This window comes from Pinus tabuliformis, chromosome J (assembly GCF_031772625.1).
Source record: "Pinus tabuliformis cultivar Carrire ecotype Pingquan chromosome J, CPIR1, whole genome shotgun sequence".
NCBI classification, from domain to species: domain Eukaryota; kingdom Viridiplantae; phylum Streptophyta; class Pinopsida; order Pinales; family Pinaceae; genus Pinus; species Pinus tabuliformis.
Genome location: NC_142295.1, coordinates 29081171 through 29106327, shown reverse-complemented (window position 1 = coordinate 29106327; position 25157 = coordinate 29081171). Strand labels below are relative to the sequence as shown.

General features: G+C 40.5%; 1 protein-coding gene across 1 annotated transcript in view; it reads right to left on the bottom strand.

The window, feature by feature from the left end:
* The window catches only part of LOC149225270 (lysM domain receptor-like kinase 3), a 281606-nt gene that overhangs the window by 191430 nt on the left and 65019 nt on the right, over positions 1-25157 (bottom strand). The window contains exon 3 of the mRNA XM_089377037.1: positions 5915-6205. Coding sequence (XP_089233163.1) covers positions 5915-6205 — 291 coding nt within the window. The remainder of the gene's footprint in view (positions 1-5914; positions 6206-25157) is intronic.

Genomic DNA, 25157 nt, shown 5'->3' with positions numbered 1-25157 from the left:
GAGCAAAAGGTGATGGCTTGTCAAGATAAATTCGTTGATAGAATTACCCCTAGGAGATTTCATTCACATTACATGACCCATACATTAAGAGATGCTATATAGAGACAAAATTCCACAATTTAAGCAATAAATGCATGCAACAATTAGCCCTAAAAATAGCAAAAAACCCAGTACAATGTATGTGACAAAGTAAAACAAGAATAGCATTAAAATCATGTACTTACATGTAATAGAGTATATCCAATGATCCACAATTTGACAATAGAGAAGCTCCAAGACAAGATAAACCAAATCCACACATCAAAATTCATCCATAAAGTCGAAATTCATCCTCCAAGGAAAAGTGAAAAATTCTCAAGAGAGAGGAGATCCAATCCAAAGTGATAAATAAACTCATCTCACTTGTATTTATACACTAATGAGGAGTTCGAATTAGCCTCCTTGGCCTACATAAGCCCCAAAAATAAAATAATGTTCTAATAATCCAACTTTTGGTGACAAACCCACCAAACTGGCTCATAAATGAAAGAATAAGCCTCTCAAGAGGTCAAATAATAATCTATGCATGTCGTAGGGCCCTCTAAGAGGCCTAATGAACTCCATGGGTGCCACACTGAAGAGTAGGACCCTCAAAAGTAGTGGACAAGGGGTTGGTCCCTTGTAATAACTTGTGGTGCTCCAAATGACATGTGGGGGCACACAAGTGTCCTCATGGGTCTCCAAACAAATCGAAGATGCATGTAGATCGCCTGCAAGGGCTAGGATGATGGTACAGGTATTGCCACATCATCGTGCAAGTCCTGGATCATCTACTAAGTGTATGGTGCAAATTTGAGGCTAGCTGGGCATGATGGATCAGAGATGCATCTTCCTCGTCCAATAAGTGAACCACGAGCAATCTCTGAATGGTTGTGGAGATCCATGGAGTGTTGTCTACTGTTGTGGAGACCCATGGCTCTCAACGCACACCCTATATGTGCCAATGTACACCTCTAGAGGATTAGGACCCTGTATAGGGAGACCAAACCCAAGATAAAGACCATCTACAATCCTACATAAGATCCAATGTGTCCCCTAGCCTTCCAGTACAACAATTCATTAGAGAAATCGAGTAAATGAGCTTACCAATCATGGGACTTCCTAATGATCTGCCCTTCCATGATGGGCTTTGTGATGTGCCAACGTCTCCTAAACTCCAAATGGGGTTAACCAAGAATCCTATTAGATGGTTTCTACTTGTAAATGGGATAATATATTCAAGGTACATCCTTTAAAAGGTGATGGCATGTGACGGATAGGTGAATGAAGTAGTGGATGAGATGGGGCAGCCCTGGTTCACATGCTAGGGTACAAGGGTAGCTAATAAGAGGGAAGCCCACACTTGGGTTTATAATGTATAGGAGGGAGCAATCGTGGTACATGAGGTGCCCCGGCCTTGATTTTTCCACCCTTCTTTATATGTCTTTTGCCTTTTTATGATTTTCTTTGATTAACTGCTCAGGGCTCAAAGGGTAAGAGCATAATGTATAAGATATAGCAGTGAATACCCCCTTTAAAGGTAGGGTGGTTCATTTCCCACCAGGGGTTGAGAAAATCATGGGTTCCTATATGACGAAGGAGGTTCATAGAACCTGTAGGAACCAGGGTGATGACCATGATGATGGGGTAGAGCTCATTTATTGGCTTTTGCCCACGTGCCAAATGTATTTGTCCCGACCATATTTAGCATTTTGTTGTACATTTTCCTATTGAATGTGGCCAAATATGCTTTTATCTTTCCTTTTAGCTGCATCAACCTCCAGACTTCATTCCAGGTCATGATCCAAGGTGTGGGAAAGGGGAAGGGGCAAGCTGACCCTATGTGGACCCAGTGGAGGAATGAGGACCTAGGGGAGAGAAATGATGAATGGGGTAATAATGAGTGGAAAGATGGTAATATAAGCAGATAAGGGAGCAGGACCACGCAACCAAAATCGGGGTTTCCAATGAAATACCATCCCTGTTAATTTTTGTAGCATCGGTTGTGTTCTAGCCACGAAATTTGGTGGAGAGGCTAGAATACATGTATTCTCCAAAACCCAAAAATCATTTCCGGAAATTCCACCTAGAGATGACTTAATTAAAATAATTAATCTTTTTTTAATAGTGCCTAAGTCTAAACTTAGGAACACTGATTAATTAAAGGGTATTAATTAAGTCATGGTGAAATCTTCTAAAAGAAGACATGGATCGAGTTCTAGTTAATCTTACCCATTGATTATGTTTTAATCCTGGTCATTGAAGCCTCAACGAGAGATTATAAGAAGAAATTTGATGGGGGTTGGAGAACACACTTGGAGCCACCAGAAATTCGATTTTGCTGGGAAATCGATTTCCAGAGTAGCAGTTGTGAGTTGCCAGAGGTGATTCAATAAAATTGACGCAGTAAGAGAGGGGCAGGGATAGTAAGGCCAGAAGGAAGTTTTTCCAGTCCGGTGAAATTCCACAATGAGAGGGCAGCGCAGAGCTTTAGAGGGAGATCTGTGTTTTGCTAAGGAGAAACCGAAATTCAGTGCCAGAAGATGGAGTGGGAGCCCGGAGACCAGGATGATCGAGTTTCCAAAGTAGCAATTGATCAATCAGCAAGAGAGACGCTGGCCCAAGATGAGTGACACAGATCTGCATAGGGTGACGCAGAGGTAGCAAGGAGCATCTCATCTTGAGCCAAGGTCAGTGTTGGGACTCGGATCACCGGTGGAAATGAGATTTTTCTCACTAGACTTCTGTCAGTCATTTTCTTTGTATGGAAAGCTAGATTTGAGCTTGCATAGATTTGTACTCAGATTTACTACTACATAATAATAAAACTCTCAGTTGCTGCACCGGTTTTCCCAAGTTGGGTTTTTTCGAGGACTTTGGTTCAAAAATAACGGTGTATTATTGTGTGTGTGCATCTATTCTTCCAGTGTTTTTATTTCTTCCGCAATATTGTATTTGTGAAGGTTGTAGTGTATTAGTTTCGATATTTATCGTAGAAGGCAGTAAATTATTTTTTTAATCTATTTAACAAATAGAAGAAACTTAATCATATGCTACAGTAGGATTCGAGGTTTTCCAAATTTTCACAATCCCTAGAGCCAAATGGTCAGTAAAAGAAATCCCACAAGACTAGAATGCAAGGTTAATAAGGGGTCTAGGGACAAGGGCACAGACCTAACCCATTCTTTATGTCGAATCCCCCATTAATCCATGCCTAGAAGTGTCCATGATAGGCAAACTACAATACTCAATTAACAAATGACAAGGCATACGTTTATGTTCAAGAGGCCCACCTTCAAACATATGATCATGGTAGATGGGTGAAGGACCATATGGCTGCCTCAGGTGGCGGAGAAATGGCACAAATGAGCTAGCTGGTGGTTGCAAGGGGCTATTGGCTGCCGGCTGAGGACCATCTTGGAGAAAAAAATTCTCCTAGGGATATCACCCACAAAATGGTGGGTAACAAGCCCAAAAATACAAAAATACCCCATATAAGGCATTGATCTTGTATTGGTTCACTGAAATTACATTTCAAGAAGCCTCCCTCGGCCTTGTGGCAGGAGTTGAGGCTTGAAGAGTGGGGATTTAGGATGAGGTGATAGTGGGCCTTTGTTCAGTGTGTGTCATCCATGGTGGATTGCATAATCTCCCACAATCCACCAAACGGAGTGATAACAAGTCCATCTCCATGATGCTCGCATACCACTCCAGGACATAAGAATGCCCATCAAGGTAGGGAATTACCACCCACTATTGGGTTGTCATTAGTGCCATAAATCCAAGCACCATGAAAATGAAGCTAAAAAAAACCAACTATGATTGTCTACCATGACCATCCACCATCAAGAGACTAGGAGACAATTTCACAAAACACATCCACATGGCCTTATAAGTCTATCACTTGCACACATTTGGGCATATAGATGGCACGGTCAAAAGTTCTAGAGTACCCTACTGAAAAAGGATTAACAAGCCATACGCTAGAGGTTCTTCAACAAGGGTTTTGATTTTATTTTATTCCGTAGTTAATATTATGGTGAAAGGCTCTCCCCTTGGAGAATCCCTTCTATTAGGGCTTGGTTTCATAACTTGCCTTGATTAAAGGAGGAGGTAATTTAATTTCTATGGTTCTCCCTCCTTTCCCTAATCCCCAAGCATTGAACAACCAACCTAAGAGGGGCATTCATCTTGACCCCTAATGCCCTAGTGGAGATAAGGCACTTAAACTCTAGTCCAACAACCAACACTTCTTTACAAAATTCAAGTTCTTGTCATTTTATTGATTTATATTATATTAAAAAATCCATAAAAATACAAAAAAACAATACAAAAAATCTAAAAGATAAAACTACCAAAAATAGTCTCATTCCAAGGTGGATGTTGGTTATGTGCCTCTAGCTTCATCTAGCGGCATAAGACAAGTCAGCCCTCTCCTTCTATGGATTACTTTTTGTTCTAACATTATTTGTTGAGTGTTTTTCAAGGTCCTCACAAATCTGGAATAAATAGGGTTCTGAATGGTTTTAATTGCATATTCAGTTTATTTAGAAGTATTTTTAGCCTCGCAACATGCTGGAGAAAATATAGGGTTGACCCTAGGGGGATTAGCCCTCCAATTTATGCAATTTTTATTTCAGATTGTTGTACCTGTATATTCTATTGCATAAATCTGTTGTTGGGATGTCATTTCACTCATATTCATATCCCTAGCATTAGCACCCATGGATTCTTGATCCTAGTGTGTTTTCACACTCCCAGTTGCTTGAAAGGCAGTCCAAACTTGTGTTTTCTACAGATTTCATCATTTTTAGGTGTTGGAAGTGCAGGACAGCAGCAAGCTTGTCCTATTTTAGGTCATACAACCAAGAGGAAATCAAGGAGAAACCATCTACCCTTACCTCAACTTGTGGCATTAAAGGTAATATCTATTTGATATATTTCACTCTTTCTCAAGTGCTGGTTTGTATTTTCTGCGTTAGTTATTTATATATCAGATTTAGTATTTGTGATTAATTAACTCCTAACCTTCATCATAATCTAGGGTTTCTAGGCACTAGTCTACTAACTTGTTAGTGAAGCAATCTAGGTATTGGGATACTCACGGAGGTATTGTAGGAGTTGACCTAAAGTGAGAGGAGATTGTGCTAAGGTGTCAATAGATACATCTCTGGTGTGCTTATCGCTTAACACCTTCATCGGACCTTCCTTATGATATAATTGATACAAACAATGTGGGAAAGCATTCCTTGGGTTTCCTCAAAGAGTTTTTACTAGAAAAAGAGATAGTGTATACAAACATTCCCCACAAGTAGGATGTTAGCACACTAGACATTTACATTGAAAATATCTTGTCCAAGATTAGTTTCAACTGTCCCCTTTGGCTTGAAACTTCTGATTGACAGATATTATTAATGGAATAACTCTTCTAATTCACTATTATTCCTAATTATACACCTTTTATCATTCAGTTCCAACTGTCCCCTTTGGCTTAAAATTTCTGATTGACTAATATTCTTTGTGGAATAACTCTTCTAATTCACTATTATTCCTAATTATACACCTTTTATCTTTCAAAACTTAGAGAGAAAAGAATGAGGAAAAACACACTTACCTAACAAAACATTATTTTCATTTAAAGAACATAAACATAAAATCATGAAGTCGAATAGCAATTCCTTCTCTTGAATTTTTCTCAAACCTTGGTCACTGGCATGGAAAAACGCCATCTCAACCACTAGACCCCAGCCCAATAGACAGTCATCTCTTGAATTCTTAAACATATCAAAGCATAAAGTACATATAGCTGTTTAAAATGAAATTGGTATAATAAAATGAGAACATTAAACACCTTTAACAGGCATAAATTCTTAAGCTAGGAGATAAAATGCAATACCTTTTGACACAGCCGCTTGTTTGTTGTTTTCAGTAGGATCACTCTTCCCTCCATAGCAACATGAGCTACTTCTTAAAAACGCATGAGCATTCATTTTACAGGGAAAATTAACCTTTTCGACATCTTGCTCAACTGCATTCTTTGTACCACTAAACTTTTGTTGTTTACAACAGGCAAGCTTATGCCTGAAAACATAGGCTAATGACACAATAAGAACCAAAAGCAATGCAATTCCAGTTAACCCCATTATCCACCCCCAAGAGTGCTGCTTCGTAGTGTCCTTGGCAGCTTCTGCAAACACGTGTAGGAAATCAGATTATTTAATCTTTACAAACATAATCATACAAGTAATAAAAACATTTATCAAAAACTCGCAACATCTCTATTTTCTAGACTAATTAAATAGACAAACAATATATGCAAGCGTAATACATAAAGAGACAATAACCATCAAATTAAAATAATAGTAACAAAATAATTATGAAATACTATAAACTTGATCATCTGGTATGATTCCATTCTATCATTCTAAGTTATTAAGGAACCATTATTAATGTTCTTATCATAGAAGAAGAATGGCATGAAGTGCAAAGTCAATTTGATCTAGTAGTTAGCTATTGGTGCATATACTGAGCCAAAGGGGATATATATCTTAGACACTTAATTCACTTGTCCATCAAGGTAAGTCAGCGTGGCTTTTCTCCTATTGTTATCCATTAGTGCTTAACAAAATCAATGTCTTACAACTTACGAGTTAAAGTTCTACGAAGTTACCCGTATTTAAAATATTGAACTCCATAAGCTCCAACACAAATAAAAATTAAGCCCCATAATGAGGAAATTGGAATTAGAGCTTTACTTAGTTTGGTCTCCTTTAACCAAATTTTCAAGTTAGTATTATGGCGCTGCTTAAATAGTTCTACAATTATTAACGACAGACAAATGGTTTTCTAGAGGGGAAACAAATTTGTAAAGATTGATTATGATACGAAATTCAAATACATGTATTAAATCTGAAGATTCCCAAAATCACCCCATGATAGACAAACTAGATACAACAAAACACTGATATGGTTTGGTGTGGTGTCTAATACTATGTCAAATCTGCACAATAACTTGCAACAAGTTCATTCCACAGATTGGCACTAAAATAACTAACAATTACAAATGTGCAGTCAGAATTGGACACACAAACTTAAGGGGCAAATCAAAATTCAATTAATATAGTACAATAGGGTACATATGTTACAGAATCTCAACCTCTCATGATCTCCTAGATCCTCAATCGTTGCTTCCTTCCTCTCTCTATTGATTTAATCCTCTTTATTTATGCTATTGTTTATCATACCCATCTAGTTACTTGACTCTTTAAAGTTTGTCACTATAACCATCACATGTCTCATTATCTTTCGCTTTGTCACTTCAATTATACGTGGGTTCATTCATCGCCTTCAGCGCATGGTTTCCCCTACATCATTCTACGCATGTTGTTTCCAACCTTCAACACAATCTTTCCTTTTGGAAACATCTATGCACTCCAATATCAACTTCCAAAATTGTGCTCCAATTCCTTGTTCCTTCCATGCATAAGTTATCCATTTCCATATCATCCCCAAGCATGCCATATCATTGTGCACATTTATCTTAAATATGCCTTGTCCTTGATCCTAGTGCATTCTTCTATTTTGGGTCAAAATTGTGCATCTCTTCCACGCTCTTCAAGTTCTACACTTCTTTCTTGATTTGTTTCAGTGCAACCAGGGTTAGTTTCACTTGCACTATTCCTTGACTTCATTTCGTTTCTTTATGGTGCGAACATTCCATGCTTGCTCTTGCATCTTCTTCAAATGCTCCTGCATCCATCATCATGTGTTTAATTTGGAAACAGAGAAGCTAAACAAGAAGAATAGTTCAAGTGGCTTGTGAAAATTCCAAACTAGAACCCTATTGCAGCGACTAGAAATTACTCTCCTAATTGTTAATTTTATTTAACAATTTATTTGCAGTTTGCTACGGCAAACACTGCATAAATCTCACTGCAATCTACACAAATAAAACTACAGAAGAATAAAACGCTGGGAGAAATGCTAGCACACACACATAAAAATAACACAATTATTTTTGGACAAAATAGCATACACAGAGGGAAAATTTCCTTGGGGATGTCCTTCCCTCTAGATGAATATGGCCTGAAAGCCTATACTGATGCAGTGGTGGCAGTTCCTCGGGATGCAGATCAGCTGAAAGAGTACAGAAAGGAGATGGTACAAGCGAAGTGGTTGATCCTAGACAGAGTCCGGGACCATATAGTCTCGCATATAGATGGCAAAGATACTGCCAAGTATATGTGGGATGCTCTCGCCACATTATATCAGGGTACTTCCAAGCAGTGGAAGATGTACCTCAAGGAGAAGTTGAGGCTCATCCGGATGCAGAAGGGGGAAGGCATAGACCCCTTCCTCACCAGGATTCAGGAGGTCCAGGACCAATTGTCAGTTGTTGGAGCAATGCCTCAACCCATAGAGCTAGTGAGATTGGCAGTCAACAGTGTCTCCGAGGACTAGCAAGTCTTTGTCCAATGTATATTGGGCAGAGACAAGCTATCAAAGTGGGACAGGATGTGGGATGACTTGCAGCAAGAGGAGTTGAGATGAGCTCTATTGAAGGTCTCCATCAGTGGCAACAACAGCGGATAGAAGCACGTGAAGGAGGAGGAGAATGTTGCCCTTGCATCTAAGGGTCTGAGTTAGGGGCAGGGGGAGCAAAGGAAAAAGAAGAAGGACCTGTCGAAGGTCAAGTGCTTTAGATGTGGTGAGCTTGGTCACTACAGTACCTAGTGTCCTCTTAGGGAGAAGGAAAATGAGGAGAAGCAGGACCAGCATGCAACTTCAACAAAGATCAATAGGTTGTCCTCTAGGCTGGAGGAAGACTTCTCCGTGTTTGTTGATATACCTCCAAGAGTGAGGTGGGGAGATTTGGTGTTGTAGCCCCAAAGCGCTAGAGATGGGCAGGATCCTTGAGGAGTCCACCTCTTGGACCATTACCTGGCTACGGGGGCCCACAATATTTAGTAGCAAGATGGATCAGTGACAGTTGATGCAGTCAAATGCCAAAGTGACAGTTGCAGAGACTAGTAGCAGTCAGATGTTGGGGAGCGCAGTGCAGAGTTGGCACAATGCGGAGTCAGCAGCAGTGCAGAGTCTTTAGTGGATAGTGCAGAGGCTAGTAGCAGTCAGAGACTCAAGTGACATATGCATTATAATGATCACAATTGATTCAGTATTTTGGATGCTTTTCAGTTGCAGCAGCAACAAATGGGAGGGAGTTGCAGTGCAGATGCAGTGTCGGCAACAGTATGGCAGTGTCAACAGCAAAGATGCAACATATTATAAGAGTTGCGCAGTGGATGGTGGGCAGTATGGCCAGACATCATCAACATGACAAGAGATGATACAGAGACAGGGGGTTGTGGCAAGATGTGCAGCACTAGAACACATTCCTCACTAAGAGGGAGTGTTAGTTTTTGTAGCATCGGATGTGTTCTAGCCTTGAAATTTGGTGGAGAGGCTAAAATACATGGGATCTCCAAAACCTAGAAATCGTTTATGGAAATTCCTCCTAGAAATGACTTAATTAGATTATTGACTAGTTTTTAAATATTTTCTAAGTCTAAACTTAGGGAATATGGCTAATTAATTAGTATTAATTAAGTCAAGGCGAGAATTATCTAAAAATTCACACGAATTGATCCAAAGATAATCCTAGCCATTGATTAAGTTTTAATTGGTTGTTGGTGCTCCAACAGAGGATTATAAAAGGAGGTCGTTGTGGTGATGGAGAACACATCTAAGCAGTTCAATTTCCTTGGCAAAATAGATTTCTTGAGTAGCAACTGTCTGTTGCCAGAGAGAGAGTCAGAGAGAGAAGCAGCGAGAGAGGGGCAAAGACAGTGAAGTTGGAGGAGGCGTTCCAGATCCATCGAGTGCATTTGTAGAGAGGTAGAAGAGCCATAGAGAGGCTGATGCAGGGGCAACGTAGCAGCCTCTAGAGGCAAGATTGATTTGCTGAGAGGAAAAGACGTCTTCAATTCTAGAGGCCGGGAAGGAGTCCTAGAGTGTTGGAGAAGCATCTTTCCAATTAGCGGAAGGTAGAACGACTTCATCAGAGACCAGTCTGAGGCTAGACATCCAGCAGGCTGCGCAGAGGGTCAAAGGGCCAAATTTCTGAAGGCAAGTCGTGTTGGGAGTTTGCCTATGGGGTTGCCAGTATTTTTCTTTGTAGGATTGCCAGATTTCGACATCCAGTTGTACTCAGAATTTCTCACTGTTGCATAATAATAAAACCCTCAGTTGCTGCACTAGTTTTCCCAAGTTGGGTTTTTCTAGGGACTTTTGTCCAAATATAATTGTGTTATTTTATGTGTGTGCTAGCATTTCTCAGCTTCCAACGCATTATTTTCTTCCGCAGTTTTATTTGTGTAGATTGCAGTGTGATTTATTCAATATTTGTCTTAGGAAACAACAAATAAATTGTTAAATAAAATTAACAATTAGGAAAATAATTTCCAATTGTTGCAATAAGGTTCCAATGTGGAATTTTCACAAGCCACTTGAACTATTCTTCTTGTTTAGCTTCTCAGTTTCCAAATTAAACACATGATGAAACTTAGTCTAGAAAACATGTATTAACATGCATTATATTTGCACATTTCTATTGTCTACTTTATCCTTATCTCTTTTGGATGACTTAGTCTAAATTGAACATTCACCCTCTTTATTGCTTGTTATTATTGTCATGATCAACTTGATCACCCTCCCATAATTTTGTACTTTATATATAGTAATCAAAATGATTGTACAAAATGTGTACATTTTCACAATCACACCTGCATATATGTTCTTCCATCATTTATTTGTTCTTGAGTTCTTTTCTATTTCTAATAGTGTTCATATCAATTGATATTAGAGCCTTAAGGTTAAGGCTTCCTAGGTTAACCATTTCCAACATTCTTTGGAATCTTCTTCCTAACTGGAATGTTTCTTCAAGCTCTCCTAGTCGTGGAACTATGGTCTTTTGTTGAGTGGTAAATTGCATCTTTTTACCAATTTCGACCCTTTCTCTTTGTATTCTTTCATTTTCTCCTACAACTCATAGATGACTATTTTGGGTGTATAACCCTATCTATTCCCATATTGCACGAGTCCCATGGCTCTCTATAAAAGCACCAAATGGTCCAGGTGGCTCCAGACACATGCAAAAGTCCAAGAGGGCTTAAAATAGCTCAAAATTCAAAGTGGTCAAATTGCGACCAACCCAACGTCAGATCGTAGTGCTTGTCGCCCTAATTCCAATGGTGCGAACGACACTCAAATCCGAGCTCGTATGGGGAGTTAGAACAAGTCAAAGTTCAGGGTTGACTTGGCCAAGTGGTAGAGTTAATGGACCTACATATTGCACCGACAGCGGTCACCGAAAAGGGCAAAATTGTTGGCTCTTTAAAACGCCCAATGATCGTTATTTTCAGAAAATTCAAAAATAGCCCATTTGTTATTAAAAAAACAAAAAAATAAATAAAAAAAATTGGGGGCGGGCCATAACCCCCGCCACCCTGGTCGCATCAATCCATATAGGTCAGCGAGTCGCCACCCCCACCAAACCCTCACAACCACAAACGTATATATATATACATGTTGGTGAGCGGGCCGCCAACGGCAAACCCACCACCCCTCCATGTGCCACTTATCACGAATTCTGTGGGCAGCAGGGCTCGAACCCGCCCGGCCAGTCTAGCAGGCTCGCCTCCCGAGCACCCACATAGTAAAACAAAATGACATTCAAATATTGTCGCACTAAGTTTATATAACTGTCGGACCATATTTTACCTTAAAACAAATCAAGCATATTCGTGTTGATTTTGGAAGGGGCAGGATTTGATCCCCTGACCCCTCATTAACCAACTGCAATATTTAGCCATTGAGCCAATGGCTCATGGTGGTAAAGTCCGCCCTCCTAGTCTCCTCTACCATCATTGGGCCACGGAGATCATCATTGATAGCTCCGCCCACAAACTAATACATAAAATCTCATTCCGCAGAGGCACGGGGAGAGCACAGTGGAACGGAGAGCGTAACCGTGAGTGGAACCATGATTTGCAGTGTGGAACCCTGACGCGGATGCCGAGGCAGAACCATGATTTGCATGTTTTTCGAGGCAGAGAATCTTTTGCAGAGAATATTCCTTGATGCCTGAATGATTCTCCGGGGAGGTAAATTTTTATTTCATCATAATGATATGAAGTTTATAGTCATTTTAACCAAAATTTCGCAGGGAACGCGATGGTGAAATCAAAATCACCATCTGAGCAGCAGATTTGCATATTCCCGACAAAGCAAAATATTTAAAGAATCTTGAGGGAATCTTCCAGATTCCCTTGATGCCGAGGCAGAATCATGATTTGCATGTTTTTCGAGGCAGAGAATCTTTTGCAGAGAATATTCCTTGACACCTGAATGATTCTCCAGGGAGGTAAATTTTTGTTTCATCAGAATGATATGAAGTTTACAGTCATTTTAACCAAAATTTGCAGGGAACGCGATGGTAAAATCAAAATCACCATCTGGGCAGCAGATTTGTAGATCCCCGGCAAAGCAAAATCTTTAAAGAATCTTGAGGGAATCTTCCAGATTCCTTGGAGGCTGAAATTCGCCAGACTCAAAATGCAGCCAACTTTATACTCAAAAGTCTAAGAATCTCGCAAGGATCATGATGGCATGATCAAATTGTGATCGGAATTGCAGATCTCCAGTCAACCCAGAGAACGAAATCTTTGGAGAATCACGGCGAATCTAAAAGATTCCTACAAGCCTAGATTTTGACAGTGTCAGAATTCGACAAATGGATAGTCGATTTTACACCTCTCGACGACAGAAATTCAGTGGTGCAGTCAAATTTTGCAGTTGAGCCTTCCATTTTTTGGCCAACTTCAGAGGTGAAGGTACATGAATCAGTCATGTCATTTTTTCCTTCATAATTGTTGAGATGATGTATTATGTTTTGAGATCCCTGTTTGATGTTATGTTGTGGGATCAATTTTGCCACATTATGTGAGATGTATTTAGCTTGTCATGCGATGTATTGTTGTGGAGATCCCTATGTAACTATGCTGAAGGGATGCTCATCGCCACATTGTGTGAGATCATTTTAGTTTGTCATGTTGAGAAGAAGCTTTCTTGAGTGAGAATTCCTGTAAGCGGAACGTCTCATGGAGAGACAAGCTACTCCTATTTGAGGGTGTATGTCCTTGATATGACAAAGAGTCTTCCATGTACATCATCATCATTTACAACACTATATGAAGCGGCCTCCACCATCTTGAAAACGGGCCCGGAGATGTAGTCCGCACTGGATGAACTCCGTTATCAAATGTCTCATGTTTTGACTTGTTGATCGTTGTCATGTTTCCTGTAATGACCATCTTGAATTACAGATAAAACACAATTATTAGCATTCATACGAAACGTACATATGATAGCTACATATGCACGCATCGAATGTACTACGCTAGTATACATATTAACTTATTATGAAATTACCAAGTGAAAGATAAATGAATTAATTATGGTAAATTCTAAGTGAATACATAACTGACAAAATACTAAATATAATGAGTGAGGTACTTAATGTATGTACCATCACCATACATATATAACTATACAAAATACAAAGGAAATACATGTATTATATAAAAGGGGATATAATATATCTAATACAAAAATAAATTGAATAAATACAAATTATATAAAATATACAAAGGAATTATAGAAAAATATTATTATAAAGTTATAAGATAAAAATAAAAAGAGAAATTATAATATACCAACTAAACTAACTAAAAAGAATCCATTATATATAATCATAATATAAAGTGACATGGAAATTTAAACATAAATTCAAATAAAGTAGATATTTTATAAAGAAGGGATTGTTGTCAACCACTAATTCAAGTGACGTATGTTGGCTCAATCTATAAATTTGAGCTTATCCCTTATCCCTCGGGAGAGGAACCTCAAACATGAGAAATCACCACTTCGAGGCAGGGGGAAATTCTATTTAAGAAGGCAAAGGAAGAAGAATGGAGGGGAGGAGGACAATTTTAACACAGAGGTACAAACAAGAAGGAGTCTTGATTGTACTGGAGTTTTTTGGGCACAGGAGAGTAGGTTTTTACCCCGTACATAAATTACCTACATACGAATTCTAAAACACAGAAAATAAACAATGCGAGAGCATAACACATATACACAGAGATTTTCCCCTCAATCCCAAAACTGGGACTACCAGCTTGATTTTTCATTATGTTCCTTTCAATGTTACAATACATATTTTACATGCCAAAGCATCCAATACCATGGACCAAAAACCATTGCGTCTAAAACCATGTGCGAAAACCATGCACAAAACCATAAGTAGGTTCGCCCAACCTAATATAGGGTCCAAAAAAAAAATCCCCAAGGCACTGCCCCAGACCCCCTAGAGGGGGGCTACTCGCCCCCCTCAAACCCCTTGGACAGGGGGGGCTGCCACCCCCCCGCTGCACAATCGGCGCAGCGAAGAGGGGGCTCCGGCCCCCCTCTAACCCCCTGGTTAACTAGGGGGGCTAGTCATGGAAAGAATATAACACAGCCCAACATTCTCCCACTTGTTGTTTTCTTTCCACAGGAGAGCTTAGTCATTTCTCCAGCCCTACAACACCCATTGTTGCTCTACACCAATAGAACTTCTCAGAGCTCACAGATTTTATCAATGCATCTGCAGTATTTTTCAAAGTGTCCACCTTTACCAGCAACACCTTTTTGTCTTCTATCATATCCCTCACAAAGTGATACTGAACATCAATGTGCTTTGTCTTTGAATGATAAGCAGGGTTCTTTGCCAATAAAATTGCACTTTGGCTGTCATAGTCTATCCTTATAGCTCCCTATACTAACCCCATACTTGAACACAATCTCTGCAACAAGACTGCTTCCTTGCTTGCATGAGTGGTTGCCATGTATTCTGCCTCTGTAGTTGATAGTGCCACTACAAATTGTTTCTTACTCATCCAACTAACTGCACCTCCAAATAGGTTAAACACATACCCACTTGTAAATCTTCTCTGATCCAGATCTCCAGCCCAGTCTGCATCAACAAAGCCATGGATATCCAAAACTCTGTCCAACCTAGTCTTCCTTGGCAGCACAAACCATAATCACTAATGCCACGCAAATGCCTGAAAACCCACTTCACTGTTGTCCAATGCTCCTTTCCTAGGTTTTGACATAAACATGCTCAATAGTCCCACTACATGTGCAATGTCTGGTCTAGTACAGACCATCGCATACATCAGGCTACCGACTGCACTTGCATATGGAACACGGGACATGTCCTCTTCCTCTTCTTGTGTCTTGGGACACTGTTCAACAGATAACTTTATACCAACAGTGATAGGAACCTTCACCGATTTACTATCCTGCATATTAAACCTCTACAGTATTGTCTCGACATACTTCCTCTGGTTTACTAGAGCTTCCTCTTTGCCCGATCTCTTTTAATTTCCATGCCCAAAATATAGTTTGCAACACCAAGATCTTTCATGTCGAATTTGGAGGACAATTGGGTCTTCAAATCCTGGATAATTTCTTTGTCATTTCCAACCAGCAACATATCATCCACATACAAAGACCAGATAAATAACACAGTCACCAATTAATTTAAAGTACACACAGTGATCTGCTTTGCTTCTGGTGAAGCCAAGTCCCCGTATAAATGTATCAAATTTGTGATACCACATCCTTGGTGACTGTTTTAACCCATACAAAGACTTTTTTAACTTGCATACCAGTTCTTTCTTACCCTTCACCACAAAACCTTCAAGTTGTTTCATGTAGATCTCTTCTTCCAGATCCCCGTGAAGAAATGTTGTCTTCACATCCATCTGTTCTACCTCAAAATCAAAAGCAACAGCAACAGATAAAAATAATCTAATAGAAGTTACCTTGGCAACAGGAGAAAAAATATCACCAAAATCAATTCCTGACACCTGGGAATAACCTTTTGCTACCAACCGAGCTTTGTATTTTTCCACCTTTCCTTTTTGTATTTGTTTTCTTCTTGAACACCCATTTGCCGCCAATGGGTTTCTTTCTAGCCGGCAACTCCACCAGATCCCATGCCTCATTCTTATGCAAAGATGTCATTTCATCAACCATGGCCTCTTTCCAGAGTTTTCCATCCTCTGAATCTATTGTTTCCTTCACAGTTCTGGGATCATCATCAGTAATAGATAAAGCAAAATTTGAACAGAAAGCAGATGGACTATACCTTTTTGGCTGCCTTCTTTCTCGAACTGATCTTCTCACAACCGGAGTTTGTGGCTCTTCATCTTCTTATTCCTCTTCTGTTGTAGAGTTTGATTCTTTCTCCTTTAGCTCAAACTCTATTTTCTCAGCTTCCTTTGATGGGACTTCATGTTTAATAACATTTTTCACCTTTTCGAACACCACATCTCGGATGTACACAACCTTCCTTGTTACTGGGTTCCAAAGCTTATAACCCTTTAAACCATCCTTATACCCAAAAAGATGCACTTTTCAGATTTATGATCCAACTTTGTTCTTTTCTCCTTTGGAACATGTACATATGCATCACATCCAAATACCCTCATATGTGAAAGAGAGGGTTTCTTATTAGTCCATACCTCTTGTGGAGTCTTATCCTCCAACGTTGATGAAGGTGATTTGATGACCAGATAACATGCTATCTCCACCGCCTCTACCCAGAATTCTTGTCCTAACCCAGCACCACTGAGCATGCTTCTTGCTCCTTCCATCAACGTCTTATTCATTCTTTCTGCAACTCCATTTTGCTCAGGTGTGTATGGAGTAGTCTTCTATCATCCTATACCACACTTCTTACAGAATTCTTCAAATTCCTTGATGCAAAACTCTCCACCGTTATCTGTTCTCAGTACCTTTATCTTCTTCTCTGTCTGGTTTTCCACTAGAGCCTTAAATTCTTTAAACCTGTCAAAGACTTCAGATTTCTTCTTGAGGAAATATATCCACGTATTCCTTGAGAAGTCATCTATAAATTATACATAGTACATAGACTTACCCAGTGATGGAACTTTCACAGGTCCAAACACATCATTGTGCACAAGCTCTAATATCTGTTTCGCCCTCTTGCCACCAAAGGGGAAACTCACCCGATTCTGCTTCCCATATACACAATTTTCACAGAATCAAAATCCAGAGAGCTATTACTCATACCTTCTACCATACCTTTACCATGAAGTATTCGAAGGCCCTTCTCTCCAATATGTCCAAGCCTTTGATGCCACAACATGGTCTTCTCTCCAGAGACCACTAGATTTTCTGCTCCACTTTCAGGAACCATAGAACTATTGCACCCATCAACAACAGTGTTATCTTGAAGCTTGTATAGAGTTCCAATCCGAACTCCCCGCATCAATACCAGTGCTCCCCGAACCATCTTGTAGGTATCCTTCTTGAACATTGTTTTTACACCTGCATCATCCAGCTTGCTTACAGAAATCAAATTTTTAGCCAATGCAGGAATATGCAGAACACCCGGAAGTGTTCTAACCCTTCCACCTTGCAACTTCAACTTTACTTTTCCGCGACCAACAATTCTAGCCTTCCTATCATCCCCTAAGAAGACATCACCACCATCGTATTTCTCATACTCACAGAACCATTCTCTATGGGGAGTGAAGTGAAAGGATGCACCTGAGTCAATCAACCATGCCTCATGATCTACATGTGTACTTCAAGAAGCCAAGTACACATCTCCACCTTCATCTGAGGTGGTTTTCGCTTCTACAAAAGGAGCATCATCAGATCTCTTTCTTTTCTTGGGAGCTTTAGATTTACAGTCCCTTTTGTAGTGCCCTTCCTTTCCGCATTTCCAGCACACCACCTTTACAGGTTTTCCTGGAGATTTAGATCTCCCACTCAATGACTTATTTTTGCTTATGTTCTGGGACTGCCCTCGTACAGACAAGGCATCACCATTCTGGCTCTCTATATTTTTCCGTCTCATCTCCTCCATCAGCAAGGATGAGACTATTTCATCAAACTACAAGGCAATTGCATTGCTACCTATTGCAATAACCAGACTATCCCACGAATCTAGTAGAGAACACAACAAACTGATGCACTTATCTTCATGTGAAAGTTTAATATCAACAAATAATAACTGACTTACCACAGTATTAAATGCGTTCAGATGCTTTGTCATCAAGTCTCCATCTTTCATCGTTGAGTTATACAGCATTTTCCGTAGGAACAGTTTATTCACCAGAGACTTAGATTGGTACAGAGTCCCTAACTTGTCCAACAAAGCCTTAGTCGTAGCTTCCCTTGATACATTCAGCAATAATGAATTTGAGACACACAATCGTATTGTGCTCTTTGCCTTCCGATCCAACTTCTTCCATTCTTCATCCGACACTCCCGTTGGTTTAGTACCTGGATCTACCGCGATCCACTGATCTTTATCCACCAACAGATTCTCCATCTTGAGTTTCCACAACTCAAAACTCTGACCATTAAATTTCTCGATCTCTATCTTTCCATTGCTTGCCATATTCTTTCACCACCAGAATCGATCCCATAGATCTCCCACTGAACAGGGTCTAACACAGGCCCGAGCGAAACCCCTCAGCAACAAAAGCAGCCCCTTGAAGCCAAAACAACTCTGATACCAAATATAGGTTTTAACCACGTACAGAAATTATTTACATACGAATTCTAAAACACAGAAAATAAACAATGCGAAAGCATAACACATAAAACACATATACACAGAGATTTTCCCCTGGATCCCAAAACCGGGACTACCAGCTTGATTTTTCATTATGTTCCTTTCAATGTTACAATACATATTTATACATGCCGAAGCATCCAATACCATGGACCGAAAACCATTGCATCCAAAACCATGTGCGAAAACCATAGGTAGGTTTGCCCAACCTAATATAGGGTCCAAAAAAAATTTCCCTAGGGCACCGCCCTGGACCTCGTAGAGGGGGGCTACCCGCCCCCTTCAAATCCCCTGGACAAGCGGGGCTGCCGCCCCCCCGCTGTGCAATCAGCACAACAAAGGGGGGGCCTCGCCCCTCGGTTAACTAGGGGGGCTAGTCGTGGAAAGAATATAACACAACCCAACAAGGGGATCAAATTGCTTCAATTGGAAAGCATTCTGAGACTGAATACCTAGGTTGTACCTAGCCCGGCATGGAGGTTTTAGCCGTTTTGGTAACGCAGTCGAAACAAGATTTGCAGCAGAGCAAACAGGTTGGTATTCATTAGAAAAATTGTTTAAATTTTGTATTTAAATTATATATTCTGGTATTTTATGAACAAATTATTGTTTAACCCCCTTAAATTTTGAATTTAGGGCTCTTATATTTCCTCTTGCTTAAGCACGTATATATGTTCTTTTATGCTCTTTTAAATTCAATTCTAACAACATCATAGAAGTAAAGGATCTTGGTTAATTTCGGAAGCTTAAGGAACCCGGATCAAGTTTGGTATCAGAGCGGTCTTCTTGCTGATGTGAATTGCAAGCATGAACAATTGAACGTGCAGCGATGGAGGATGACAAAGAAATGTATGAGGCCTTCGTAAGGATGTCCAAAATGGTGGACATGTTGTATGAAGCTTATGAGAGACGAGAGAAAGAAAGAGCAGAGAATGATGCTCCATCCACACCTTCCAGTGAATGTTCATCGCCTTCATCATCTTCTCATCATTCGAATGAGGAGATCAACCAGAGTCTTCAAGCAGATAACGTTGAATTGAAGATGCTTCTATGAGAAGAGAAAGAGGAGAAGCATCGATTGCAGCTTCAGTTGCAAGCCACAGAGGCAGCCTTGGAAGAATTGAAGCGAAACGACCGAAGCCTTCAAGCAAAGGATGCTGAATTAAGCAGGCTTCTACAAGAAGAAAAAGAGGAGAATCATAGATTGCAGCGTCAGCTACAAGCCACGGAAAAGACCTTGGAGGAGTTGAGGCACGACAAAGGCTTAGAAAAGCCCTCATCACCTGTTTCGAAATCGACATCTGAGGTAAACAGTTGTGATTATTCTTCAGTTTCATCTTCACATGTTGTTATTTCTGTTGGAAATGTGGAGATACCCATTACAGGAACTGGCATGAAATTCCTTACCAAGATGGGGTACAAAGGAGGAGGACTTGTTGTTAATGGCCAAGGCATGACTCAACCATTGGAGGCTGTGCAAAGACATCGATTTGCAGGTCTGGGATACACCGAAGGAAAATGCTCAAAGGTGTTAGATGCTTCCAAGACATTGTTGAAACTGTCGAAGAAAGAGAATGATGGAAACACATCACCATCATACCATGGCAGTGCCCATTGCAGAGAAAGAGCTGAGGCAAGATCTCTTCGCCATAATTACACCAGAGACAACCAGGAAAGGTATAAACAGTCTTAGTATTCTCGTGTTCATTTTGATTACAATCATGTTGTTTATGATGAACATAAATCATGGAATCGAAAAACATGTAGTTTTTGCGATTTACATAACCATGTGTTACCTGAGTGCTGGAAGAGAATGGTAGCACAAAAGAGGATGAGGAGTGAAAGGCCTTCTCAACAGCAAGGAAAGAAGCATGTTAAGAAGGTCTGGAGGAGGAAGACTCATTGTAGTCATTGCAACAGAAGGGGTCATCAAAGAGCCACGTGTTGGAGGCTCCATCCAGAGCAGCACCCTAAGGACAAAGCGCCAGTGTAGAAATCGGTTGAAGAAGTTGTTCAACAAGCAAAGTCGCCACAAGAAGATAAGATAAGTGAGAGATGGTTTTTCTAGATGTGTTAGCTTGTCATGGCGTTATTTTTGTAAATCATGTGTTGCAACTTAAAATGTAAAAGTGATGATGTGTTTTCCGTCACTTGTTGAAGCAACAATGATATTTTGGCCTTGTTCTCATAGTTGGGGTATTATTTCCATTTTGATGTAAACTTGACCACAGAGTATGTGTTATAAACTCGTGGAAATTATGGGATGCTTGGGTCATTAGTTGGTCATGTAAATTAAGAATGTAATTTTCAAAAATGCACTACAGGTTTGCCGAGGATGCAGGGATCGACTCATCGTTTATGGCTCCGAAGAACAAAGGTGAAGGAGAAGGAAGGACGACCTATCAGGACACTTGTGGTGCAGACAATGTACAAAGCTGCAGATTATTTTCATGCTTTTGGAGGACCAAAAGCTCCTCAGTAGGGAGGATTGATCCAGGTGGCTCCAGACACATGCAGAAGCCCAAGAGGGCTTAAAATAGCTAAAAATTCAAAGTAGTTAAATTGTCCAGCATCAGATCGTAGTGCTCGTCGCCCCGATTCCAATGGTGCGAACGACACTCAAATCCGAGCTCGTATGGAGGAGTTACAGCAAGTCAAAGTTCAGGGTTGACTTGGCCAAATAACAGGGTTAATGGACCTACAAATTGCACCGGCAGCGATCATTGGAATCCAACCACCAGAACGGGGAAAATTGTTGCCTCTTTAAAATGCCCAATGATCCTTATTTTCGGAAAATTCAGAAATAGCCCATTTGTTATTTAAAAAACAAAAAAAAATAATTAAAAAATAGGTGGGGCGGGTCATAACCCCTGCCACCCCTGTCACATCGGTCCATATAGGTCGGCGGCTCGCCACCCCCGCCGAACCCTCACAACCACAAACGATATATATATATATATATATACATCATATTGGTGAGCGGGCCGCCAACGGCGGACCTGCCACCCCTCAATATGCCACTTGTCACGAATTATGTGAGCGACAGAGCGCGAACCTGCCCGGCCAGTCTGGCCGGCCCGCCTCCCGAACGCCCACACAATAAAACAAAATGACATTCAACCATTGCCGCGCCAAGTTTATATAACCGTCGGACCGTATTTTACCTTAAAACAAATCAAGCATGTTCGTGCAGATTTTGGAAAGGGCGGGATTTGATCCCCCGACCCCTCGTTAACCAACCGCCATATTTATCCATTGAGCCTACGGCTCATGGTGGTAAAGTCTGCCCTCCTAGTCTCCTCCACCACCGTTGGGCCACAGAGCTCAACGTTGATAGCGTCGCCCACAAACTAATACATAGACTCTCATTACGCAAAGGCATGGGGAGAGCACGGCAGAACGGAGAGCGGAACTGTGAGGGGAACCATGATTTGCAGTGTGGAACCTTGGCGCGAATGCCAAGGCAGAACCATGATTTTCACGTTTTTCGAGGTAGAGAATCTTTTGTAGAGAATATTCCCTAATGCCTGAAAGATTCTCCGAGGAGGTAAATTTTTATTTCGTCAAAATGATATGAAATTTATAGTCATTTTAACCAAAATTTCACAGGAAACATCATGGTGAAATCAGAATCACCATCTGAGCAGCAAATTTGCAGATTCCCGACAGAGAAGAATCTTTAAAGAATCTTGAGGGAATCTTCCAGATTCCTTGGAGGCTGAAATTCGCCAGAGTCAGAATGCAGCCAACTTTATACTCAAAAGTCTCAGAATCTCGCAAGGATCATGATGGCAAGATCAGATTTGTGATCTGAGTTGTAGATCTCCAGTCAGCCCAGAGAACAGAATCTTTGGAGAATCACGGGGAATCTAAAAGATTCCTACAGGCCCAGATTTTGACAGTGTCAGAATTCGACAAATGGATAGTCGATTTTACACCTCTCAACGACAGAAATTCAGTGGTGTAGTCAGATTTTGCAACTGAGCCTTCCATTTTTCAACCAACTTCAGAGGTGAAGGTACATGAATCAGTCATGTCATGTTTTCCTTCATAATTGCTGAGATGATGTATTATGTTTTGAGATCCCTGTTTGATGTTATGTTGTGGGATCGATTTTGCCACATTATGTGAGATGTATTTAGCTTGTCATGCTATGTATTGTTGTGGAGATCCCTATGTAACTATGTTGAAGGGATGCTCATTGCCACATTATGTGAGATCATTTTAGTTTGTCATGCTGAGAGGAAGCCTTCTTGAGTGAGAATTCCTGTAAGCGGAACGTCTCGTGGAGAGACAAGCCACTCTTGTTTGAGGGTGTATGTCCTTGATATGACAAAGAGTCTTCCATGTACATCATCATCATTTTCAGCATTATATGAAGCGGCCTCCACCATCTTGACACCCAGCGAGGAGACATAGTCCACACTGGACGAACTCCGTTATCAAATGTCTCGTGTTTTGACTTGCTGATTGTTGTCATGTTTTCTCTTGCTTAAGCATGCATATATGTTCTTTTATGCTCTTTTAAATGAAATTATAACAACATTGTTGACACCTAATCCTTGTGATTGGGTAAATATATGTAAATAAATAAATGAGAAATATGAACGGTCATCGGGAGATGAACTGAACAGTCTCTCCCTCATGTATATAACAGACCTACCCATAGTTTTAAAAACCGGCCACAAAAACCGGTAACCGGTCTAACCGGCCGGTTAGAGGCCTGGCCGGTCCGAACCGGCCTAAAAAACCCGGTCAGCTACCTCCTGTGCCCGAAATCTGGCCCTAACCGGTCAAAACCGGCCGGTTTAGGGCGGAACCGGCCGGTTTGTATCAAACCGGCCGGTTCCGTCCTAAACCGGCCGGTTTATGGCAAGCCCACCATAACTTGCAAAAAGCGGTTTTCTGATTGTGGTTTAGGGGTTTTGGGGGGGAACTAAGGGTGTTTTCCCTCCAAAAACACCCTCTCCAAGCTTATAAGAGGCCCCTCTCACTCTCATTTGTCTCACACAACTGATTTGGAGTGTTTGTGAGTGTTTGTGAGTTTGTTTGTGAGCTTGGAGAGTGTTGAGTCTTTGCTGAAGTAGTCATCTTGGAGTTGGAGTTGGAGCTATTTTGGAGACAGTGTGTAGCTGTCAGTGGAGTTGCCATCTTCAAGAGGAGGCTAAGGAAGCTAGTTTTCATTTCCAGGTAAGGATTTGCACTTGAAAATTCCTTATTTGACTGTTGTCCATGAATTAATTTTTTTTATGTGTTATAAACTTCTCACTTCTATGATCTACCATCCAGGGAGTCATCATGCCTCCAAAAGCCAAAGACACTGCATGGGCTCATTGTGATATGATTGATGGCAAAATGATCTGCAAATATTGCCAAAAATCCATTCAAAGAGGGGGTATTAACAGGTTCAAGCAACACTTGGCTGGGATAGGAGGCCATGTAAAGCCATGTGGAGCACCAAATGAAATAATAGGGCATATTAGGGCAGAATACCTTCAGAAGTTTGAGACTCAAGTCACTGAACCAATAGAGAAGTTTGTGACTGCAAAGTTTGGGAGTCGAGACTCAACCGAGTTTGATCATGATGACTGAGACTCACGAGAAGTTTTAACTTCAAGTGATAATGTTGATCACTATTATAGTATTACTATTATCATATATGTAGAGTCTACACTGAAGTCTTGTAGTAGGCCACTGGCCCCATAGTTTGTAGGCTTTGTTTTTGCACTCTAGAGGCCATTTAGAGCCTCATTGCTTATGTATTTTGTCGACGATATGTATTGCACTCGATGCCATTTTGATATATTCACCTTTACATGGTATATAAATGAGCAATCTTTGCATATTTTGTCTCTATTGGCTTGGAATCATGGTTTTAAATCTTAAAAATAGTTTTTTTCATTAAAAAATAATTATTTAATGTATTTTTCTAAAACCGGTTCGTTTAGACCAAACCAGTCCCAGTTAGACCAGTTCCGGTCGGTAAACCGGTTCATTAGGTGGACCGGTCCGATCACCGGTTCCGGTTTTAAAAACATTGGACCTACCTGATGGAATAAAATATACAAATCAGTTTTGTTTTGTGGAGTTATTGCTTGGCCTGACATGGTATCAGAGCCAGCTCTTTTTAGCCTTTGTGTCCCTTGTAACTCCCTGTCTGCTCTCCATATAGCTGAGCAGCTCCTCCATAAAATTAGCTGCTCCTGACATGGTAGCTGCCCCACTGTCCATATTGCCCATACTGCTCCACTATCCAGCGTTGTCCATCCTGTCTGACTTTCCATAAACGTTTCAAAAAAAGGCGTTGTACTGACATAAAATAAGCACTGTCCTATGTGTTAAAGTTTTTGAAATGGCGTATTTTTTCTTTGTCTCCTGTAAAGAGGGCGTTTCTGTACCTTCCCATATCCATCTGATTTCA